Genomic DNA, 9,832 nt, shown 5'->3' on the forward strand with positions numbered 1-9,832 from the left:
TGGTAATTCAACTTCTGGTTCTGTGTTCTACCAAAATTGAAGATTTTGTGTGAACAAAAGAAATGTTACTGCTTCCAGTCATTCAATGTTGGGGTGTCTTGTTATGCAGTTGGAACTGAAGTACACAGGTTTGGTAAATGCCCTCAAGATACTGGCTCCAACTTTCTGCTTCTCTCTGGTTTACCAGTTCCCTTAGTTTTTGGCTTCTGGGAATTCCTTACTAACTTGCCAGCACTTCATTGCATGTAAATACTTTACATATTTTACCAAGCATTTTCAAAGTGAGGGGAGGTTCACATACCTAACTTACCTTGCTCATTTTCCTTTTATTTTATGTTTTATTTATTGTAGAGACAAGGTCTTGCCAAGTTGCCTGGGTGGGTCTCAAACCCGCGGGGGGCTCAGGCAATCCTCTCGCCTCGGCTTCCCAAAGTATTGGGATTACAGGCTGAGCCACTGAGCCCGGCCCATTTTCCTTTTAAAAAAGGATTTTTTTTAGATTAGAAAATATAGTTTATTTAGAAAGTAAACTGGAGAAAGAAAAAGAGAAATCACCTCCCCAAGGGAGGGGAGAGGGCCAAAGCTTAAGAAAATATAACCTGGCAATAATAAAAAAGGGATTTTTAAAAGATTGGTTTATAAAGGTGTCCCACACTTGCAATAAATTCCAGAAATAAAGACAAAAATCTGTATTCAATTATGTCTCCTATTTTATTCATTCTATCATGTGGCCATTACTAACATTGTTTGAGGTCATTTCAACTTTTTGGATTTTCTTTGAACAGTAGTACTCTGTAACTCCAATAAAGTTACTGACGCACTCCAAACTGGTCTTGAATAGTAACTCTCTCAATTATGTGTAATGATTTTAAGGGGGGGGAAATCTACTTTTATATATTTGGGCAATTGCGCCAATAATGCTAAGGTTACCAATGCTGCCTAAATTGGATTGGCAGCCTAAAATATTTGTTAGCTGAAATGTGAAAGTATGATTTGCAAACAAAAGATATGGGGTAGGAGTGATACATTTGTAATGTGAGAAAATGCTGGCTGTGCCAGGTGTAGCTCACGCCTGTCACCCTAGCACTATGGGAGGTGAAGGCGAGAGGATTGCCTGAGTCCACGGATTCGAGACCACCCTGGGCAACTTAGCGAGACCTCATCTCTACAATAAATCAAAAAATTAGCCAGGTGTGGTGGCATGCACCTATATCCCAGCTACCTAGAAGGCTGAGACGGAAGGATCGCCTGAGCCCAGCAGGTCGAGGCTGTGGTAGACGTGATCCTGCGACTGCATTCTAGCCTGAGCAACAGTGAAGCTCCGACTCAAAAAATAAAAAAAAAGAAACAAGAAAATGCTGGTTGTATAAAACCTGAGTGAAAAAACAAGAGTTGCTTGTAAAAAGGACTGCTAGGTACCAGAAAGAATATAGATGGATGTGAAAGTAACCAGCATAATCTATATTTACTCACAAGAAAAAAATGCCTAAAATGGACAAAACATCTGCATTAGGAAAAAGCCTTAATGACACAGACCAAAATATTAACAGTGGATACTTGGGTGTCCGAAATGGGGTGATTTTTCCCTCATCCTTTCCTGTATTTAAAAGCATTTCCCGGCTGGGATTGGGGGCTCAGTCTGTAATCCCAGCACTTTGGGAGGCCAAGGCAAGTGGATTGCCTGAGCCCACGGGTTTGAGACTAGCCTGGGCAACTTGAGAAGACCTCATCTATACAATAAATCAAAAATTAGCCGGGCGTGGTATCGCACGCCTGTAGTTCTGGCTACTTGGAAGGCTGAGGTAGAAGGATCGCCAGAGCCCAGCAGGTCAACAGTGGGGTGGCCATGAGTGTGCCATGGCACTCCAGCCTTGGCAACGGAGTGAGACTCCAACTAAAAAAAAAAAAAAAAAAAAAATTTCCCTCTAACAACTACATACAATGCACAATTCTTGACTGGATCCTAGATGGGTGGAGGGAGGAGGAATGATTAAAGGGCACTTTAAAGGAAACTTTAAAAAAATAAAACAGGTTAGGTAATAATATTGTATCTGTTAGACTTCTTTGGCATTACGGTATCATGATGCTGTAGAATATCTTTGTTCTTAGGAGACACATGCTGAGGTACCAGAGGATGAAGTGTTGGGTGTGTGTTTCAAATGGGTCAGGAAAACCTTGTCTATAAAGCATATACGATGCCAGCAATATGGCAAGTTGGATAAAGGGTGGATCTTCTGTGGGCTTTTTAAAAAACTTCAAAATAAAATCCTGGGGGAAAATGATATACTCCTATCAGGCAACAGTTGGGAAACAAAAAAGGCCCACTAGACAGTTGCCGATGAAGAAGCTTTCTACATGGATGGGCCGCATCTTGTCCAAAGGGACTACTTGGCATCTGTTCCACGTTTGTGTCAGTGACCCAACAGAGGATGCAGATGACCACTGTCTGCATATGTGCTGGCATAACCCGGTGCACATTCGCCAGCTCTGAAATAATCAGATGATGCCCTTCTACTGAGTGTCAAGCTGTGAAACAACCCCCTCTGGGAAGTTTATGCTTCTAGAGAACAAAATTAAGTATATGTCAGCTTTTTACAGTAAACAATAAGCTCAAATAGGCAATCTTATTGACATGATAGTGACTAACATAGTCATTTATGTCCATTTCCATTTTCCCACTTCTCTGAAAAAAAAATTAGGAATAAAAGAAGTTTATTCTCATATAACAGAGAAATGAGGATAACGTTTCTCAGTTTTAAATTTCTAACTTGTAAGTTAAGCCAAGTCAATATAAAAACGTTCCTTCAGTCAAATAAAACTAAGGAATTAAAAAACCCTTTTGTAAAGCCTTGGTATTATTGGGCTCCTATGACTCCGAAGCAGCACTCAAGGATTACATCCTTAAGTATTACACAGTATGTGTAATAAACAAGGTGAGGCACTAAAAATATATCCTATGTCTACAAACATGCTTTCTAATATATTATAAATAAATGTCTGCTTTAGGCTCTTGGGATCAAAATTAATCTAAATGGCATACAGAATCAGACCTAGTAACAAAGCAAGATGCAATAACCAAAAGCATGATAGATTAGTTAACATTTGTATAAAATATTACTATGTATCTGACACTAAGTGTTTCTATCTCACTTAATTCTCATAACAGACCTGTGAAGTGGGCCCTATTATTAACCCATTTTACAGATGCGTAGATGAAGGCTGGAATTTGCTGACGGTGACCCAGCTGGCAGGTGGTGAAGCGGGCCTTCAAACTCAGGCAGCCTGGCTTTGGAGTCTGCTCACAATCACTATGCTACAGCACCTCTCAAGACCAGCTACTAGTTAAAAAAGTAATCATCACGGGATAAGGAGTATCCTTGGGTTCCTTTACATCTCAACCTTCAACATAGTTTTTTTGTTCCTTTCAACCTACCAACTCGCCTCAATTTTGAGCCAACTGATTTTATCGTATTATTCCTTCTTTGCCCCTACTTTGCCCTTATGTGCCCACATTTGCTAGCACGTGGTTAAGATAACCAAACACATATGAAATAATTGAACTTGTTTGTTCAAAATAAAAGAGTTGAATTAAGCACTTTCCCTGACTCTCCTCTCTTATCAAGCCTTAAAAACTTGCTCAGAAAACCACTGCTGATGCTGATAACTGGAGTGGCCTCCCACAAGCACACTATGCCCTGGGTGGTGATGCTCTCAAAGCAGTGTCTTCAGTTCTCTACTGTGTGTAATGTGGAGCAACATGAGGGTAGTGGTAGAAATGATGGTGATAAATATATTTTCCACATTTCCATTTCATGAAAATACAATATTAAGATCATATCAAGCCAAATACAGAAATAAGAAAGTTTTAATTTATCCAAAAAACAAAAAACCAGACTGTATCAACACAACTGGAAGCCATACAGGAAGAAATTTCTAAAACACACAAAAGAAAAAGTCTCTTCTACAAGTGTATTTACATGTCTAAGGTCTACATTTAAAAGCATGGTCCCCAAGGTCTAGCACAGACATGGATGGCAGTCTACGGTAACACATTTGGGAAGCAGACTCTTGTGGTACTTTCTTGTACAGGACAAAAATCACACGAGGAAACCCCCAGAAGCTATCAATACACAGAGACTTTAAGACCTTGGCTTTGATGATTTTTGAAGGTAAGAAATAAAATCAAACTGACTTCCACCGGGACACAGCGGTGGTCTTCACTCAGTAATCACAATCACAGAGCGATCTGCAAAGGTGATAGTTTTACACATGCCTGTTTCCTATACCAATATAATTACTACATTATCTTAGAAAGACAAGAGTTGCCTTAACTCTTTAAAATATATATAATATGAGTCTCCTATAGATTTTTTAAAGTCCAGATTCAGCAAAGAAAAGCAAAAAAATTCATTACTTTTCTAGGGTCACTTTCTTCCTTTACTCCTGCTTAAATGCGAAAGCTGACAGTCTCTGATTTGTGGAAAGAGCCAAAGGTGTTTGCTTTTCAGGCAGGTTCTGGTTGCCCTCTGCTGGTGCCCTCTGGTCTTCTGCTCTGTGGCTTTCATCCACCTCGCGTTTTCGCTTCTTTGCTTTGGCTCCCTCGTGAGTAGGCTCTCCCCTGGCTTTGTTAGCCCATGCCTTTGGAAAACGTTGGGAGTGTTAGGCAACAACAAATGAGAAGAAAAGGATTTCTTTACTTTTCCAGGCAATATTCTTCTATATAAAGCAGAATAATTGGCACCTGAGATGTTAAGCCAATCATTAGGGTTCTTATTGTTAACAAGCCTTTTATGACTTAAATGCCGAGCACATTAAACACTTGCATTCTACCTCTTTAATATTTCAGTGTAAACTCTGCTTGTATTTAACCATGCTAAAGCAAAATACTATAATTGTAAGTACTTTCTAAAAATGAAACTCTTTGGGATAATATACATGCGGTTGTAGGAAATAATACAGAAAAATCCTGAGTGGCCTTTACCAAGTTTTCCCCATTGTAACATCTTACAAAATTATAGTGCCATGATCGCAAACGGGGCACTGATGTTGACACAACCCCCTGTCTGACTTCTACTCATTTGTGTGTACGAGTCTGATTTTATTGTAGGTGTCTTCATCCCTCAAGCCCTCCCCCTCAGGACCCCACCCAGGCTCCAACCCCTGGCATTCACTATACTCTATTTTCCATCCCTAGCATGCTGTCATTTCAGGAGGGTTATACAAATGAATTACACAGCATACAGTCTCTGGGATTTGGATGTTATTCGTTCAGAAAGAGCCAAACAAGGCCACTCCTTTCATTTGTCTCTCAAAACTCTTTTATTTTTATTTTTTATTTTTCTGAGTTGGAGTCTCACTGTCGCCCAGACTAGAGTGCAGTGGCCACTTCCGGCCACCGCAGCCTCGACCTGCTGGGCTCCGGCGATCCTTCCGCCTCAGCCTTCCAAGTAGCTTGAACTACAGGCGCACACTACCACGTCCGGCTAATTTTTTTTGAGCTGAGCCACTGAGCCCGGCTTCTCAAAACTCTTTTAATCTATAATAGTTCCCCTTCTCTTACTTTACTTCCCTGGACATTTATATATTAAAGAAGGGGTACGGGGCACAGTGGTTCATGTCTATAATCCCAGCACTTTGGGAGGACGAGGTGGGAGGACTGCTTATACCCAGGAGTTTAAAACCAGCCTGAGCAACATAGCAAGACCATGCCTCTACAAAAAAATTTTTTTAAATTAGCTGGACATGGTGGCACGTGACTATAGTTCCAGCTTCTCAGGAGGTTGAGGTAGAAAGACTGCCTGAGCTCAGAGGTCGAGGCTGTGTGAGTCATTTTTTAATTTTTGTAGACGAGGTCTCCCTATGTTGCCTAGGCTGGTATTAAACTCTTGGGTTCAAGCTTGTCTCAGCCTCCCAAAGTACTGGGATTACAGGTGTGAGCCATGGCGCCCAGCCTACTTAAAAATATTGATTACAGTTTTACACATTCAAAAACACAATTACAACTCTTGCCAAGTCCCTTCCTCTTTTGCAGTGTAAGGTCTTATTATTCAGATGCCATTTTATCTAATTCTTCAGAATTTTTATCCCTTTATAAATGCTTACAAAAAATGAGAAACGAAACTGCTAAATGAGGCTAGAGGTGGTTAGACCAGTTCTAGTTTCCTCATCACACAATACCTTCATTCATAAAACCTACCTCACCAAAGCAGGTATCTGTGTCAGCAGGTGCTACACACAGCCATCCTCAGAGGTGGAGTCTGAGGGTTTAATTGGCACACCATGCACGTTCCTTCCCCTTGTAACAGAGAGGGGGCTCCTTCCTTCATGAGGCAGAAGCTCACAGGAGAAACAAGCTCCTGCCCTAACTTCCATGTGAAAGGTCGAACAGAACCCGTCTTTCTTCTCCAAAAGTAGTAATCTCATTTAGTACTGTGTGTATAAGAAGATGGCATTTTGAAAAGTTCTGTTTGCAGCTGGGCTCGGTGGTTCAGCCTGTAATCCCGTGTTTTGGGAGGTTGAGGTGAGTGGATTGCCTGAGCCCATGGGTTCGAGACCTGCCTGGGCAACTTTGCAAGACCTCATCTCTACAATAAATCAAAAAATCAGCTGGGCATGGTAGCGCCTGCCTGTAATTCCGGCTACTCGGAAGGCTGAGGCGGAAGGATCGCTGGAGCCCAGCAGGTTGAGGCTGCAGTGGCCAGGAGCAGCCACTACACTCCAGTCTGGGCAAAGAGTGAGACTCCAACTCAACAAACAAAAAAAAAGTTCTGCTTGCAAGAACTCTAAGTAGTAGTACAAAAATGTGAATAAACTCCATTTTTCCTTATGATTTTTTTCTTTTGATTTTTAACTGTGTCTTTTCTTGGGGTACTCCCCTAACTTGGAACACATAGGAGCATACAAATCTAAAAGGTAAATTGCCAAAAAGTAAATTTAGCATTAAAAAAAATCAAATAAATTTAATTTTTTTTTTTTGAGTTGGAGTCTCATTCTGTCACCCAGGTTGGAGTGCAGTGGGCATGCTAATGGCCACTGCAGCCTCAACCTGCTGGCCTTAGATGATCCTTTCGCCTCAGCCTTCCAAATAACTGGAACTACGGGAATGCACTACCACACCCAGCTACTTTTTTGATTTATTGTAGAGATGAGGTCTCACCAAGTTGCCCAGGCTGATCTCAACCTGTGGGGGCTCAGGCTATCCTCTCACCTTGGCCTCCCAAAGTGCTGGGATTATAGGCACGAGCCATTGCACCCAGCCTAATAAATTTAATTTGTAAAAGCTGACATTTCACATTTATTTCCTTCACCAAAAGTTTAATGGATATATCCAATTTCCAAAAGGAGAAAAAGGCATTTCTATAAAAAATTTTAAAACCTAAGAATTCACTAAGACCTCAATCTCAGCACAGTTATCCTTACCTTCCTTTCTTCGGTTGACAGTACCTTAAATCGAATCATTCCCTCTTTTATTATGTCTGCTGCATCTGAAAGGTCAGGATTGTCAGACAAAATATTACTTCTGTTTTCTTCTAGCCACATCTGGAACCCAGTCTTTGGCCTAAAATAGCAATTTTGTGAAAAAAATGTTATACTTGAGACAGTTTAGAGTACCTTCTGATTTGTCAAGTTAGCAATTAACCATTAGTCTTTGCATACCTATATAAAGTAAGGAAGGCACAATTACACTTGTTAATATTCACATTACTTTATTTTTTTTGTTTTTTGGGTTTTTTTTGAGTTGGAGTCTCACTCTGTCGCCCAGATTGGAGTGCAGTGGCCGCTCCCGGCCACTGCAGCCTCGACCTGCTGGGTTCTGGCGATCCTTCCGAGTAGCTGGAACTACAGGCACGCGCTACCACGCCCGGCTCATTTTTTGATTTGTTGTAGAGATGAGGTCTTGTCAAGTTGCCCAGGCAGGTCTCGAACCCGCGGGCTCAGGCAATCCACTCACCTCGGCCTCCCAACGTGCTGGGATTACAGGCTGAGCCACCGAGCCCGGCCCACATTACTTTAAACTGCCTGGAGGCTGCAGGATTCATGAACTTAAAGATCCTTTCTAAGGTCTAATTTAAAAGAATTACTCCAATTTGTATTTTTCCAAGAGCAGCAAGCAACCAAGAACTGTGCACTTTCAACTTTTTAATGAATGTCAGCAGGCTCCAGGTCTCCAACCTCACGTAGCCCCTTTAGCCTGGTAAAGTCTTTCCATGGGACCTTAGGAGGCTCCCCAAGGCAGTTATTTGAGATCCTCATTTTCTCAAGCCCTTTCCCATCACCTCACCTTTGCTTTCAGAGCTGACCTGAGTCTTTCTCTGTATCATCATTATGTAAAGCATAGACCCAGAAACTTGCACATTTTGTTAGATTCCACTCATGACACAAAGTGTCTTTAGGTCACAAGTGAAGGTTTATTGCAAATATTTAATATTTACTGAGCACTTACTATCTGCCAGGCACTGTTCTAAACACTTAATGTGTATTATCTTTTTTTTTTTTTTTTTGAGTTGGAGTCTTACTCCGTTGTCCAGGCTGGAGTGCAGTGCACACTCACGGTCACCCCAGCATCAACTTCCTGGGCTCCGGCAATCCTTCCACCTCAGCCTTCCAAGTAGCTGGAACTACAGGTGCACGCTACCATGCCCGGAGGATTTTTTAAAAATTTTTTATTATAGAGATGAGGTCTCACCATGTTGCCCAGGTTGGTCTCAAATCTGTGGGCTCAAGCAATCCTCCCAACTCAGCCCCCCAAAGTGCTGGGATTACACAGACTTGAGCTATAGCTCCTGGCTGTGTATTACCACTGAAACAGCAGTAACCCAATGTGGTAGGTGTGATTAGTATCTCCATTCCAAAGATGGCAAAAACAAGGCTCAGAGAGGTGAGACAACTTAGCCCAGGATACATGGAGAGTAAGAGTCAGTCCTGGGATTGAACAGCCAGGCATCTGATTCCAGAGTCCTATGCTTAGTCCACCAGCCATGCTTCCTCTCCCCATGCAGATCTATACAGATCCCAAACAATGTGCTTAAACACACAACAAAAATACCAGGGGAAAACATTTACGACAAAAAACAAAAATGCGGGACATAAAATTATCTCAAATACAAATCCCAGTAAGTATAGAAGCTTAGATTCACTAAAAAGGACTGCAAGGGGAAAATTACCACTATGAACAAGTCATCAAGTGATTTGTTTGTCTAAAATTTTTTGTTTACAAAAACAATTCATTTAAAAATTAATAGTATGACTATATCACTTGCCTAATTTCTAAAAATACACAAATTTTAAGTAATCTTCCTAATGCAATCTTATTTCCACAAAAATAAAAGAACAAATGAAAACAAAGAAAAATCAAAGCTAAGCCAAGTTTCTTAAAGTTTGAAAATTAATAAGACCCATTTAATTAAACTTGGGACAATGTTACAAGTCTAGCAAATAGCATGCAATCTTCTGTCTCTAAACAGTTGTTTTTAAAAAGAAAAACAAAATTTAACATTTTTTTTTTTTTGAGTTGAAGTCTCACTCTGTCGCCCTGACTGGAGTGCAGTGGCACACTCCCGACCACCATAGCCTCGACCTGCTGGGCTCCAGCAATCCTTCCGCCTCAGCCTTCCAAGTAGCTGGAACTACAGGTGCATGCTACCACGCCCAAGTAATTTTTTGATTTATTGTAGAGAGGAGGTCTCACCAAGTTCCCCGGGCGGGTCTTGAACCCGCTGGCTCAGGCAATCCACCTACCTTGGCCTCCCAAAGTGCTGGAATTACAGGCTGAGCCACTGAGCCTGGCCTAACATTTCCTTTTTTAAAAATTAATCCAGCCGGGCTCGGTGGC

The 9,832-nt window shown here is 41.3% G+C and overlaps 1 protein-coding gene across 1 annotated transcript in view; it reads right to left on the minus strand.

The window, feature by feature from the left end:
- Nucleotides 1-3,847: 3,847 nt before the first annotated feature.
- The window catches only part of WDHD1 (WD repeat and HMG-box DNA binding protein 1), a 65,541-nt gene continuing 59,556 nt past the window's right edge, over nt 3,848-9,832 (minus strand). Inside the window, exons 24-25 of the mRNA XM_008049404.1 lie at nt 7,420-7,558; nt 3,848-4,638 (exon numbers count right to left, since the gene is read on the minus strand). Of these exons, the coding sequence (XP_008047595.1) occupies nt 4,438-4,638; nt 7,420-7,558 (340 nt within the window). The 3' untranslated portion in view covers nt 3,848-4,437. The remainder of the gene's footprint in view (nt 4,639-7,419; nt 7,559-9,832) is intronic.

Source organism: Carlito syrichta, unplaced genomic scaffold, assembly GCF_000164805.1.
Source record: "Carlito syrichta isolate Samal-C Ts95f unplaced genomic scaffold, Tarsius_syrichta-2.0.1 Scaffold135578, whole genome shotgun sequence".
Lineage (NCBI taxonomy): Eukaryota > Metazoa > Chordata > Mammalia > Primates > Tarsiidae > Carlito > Carlito syrichta.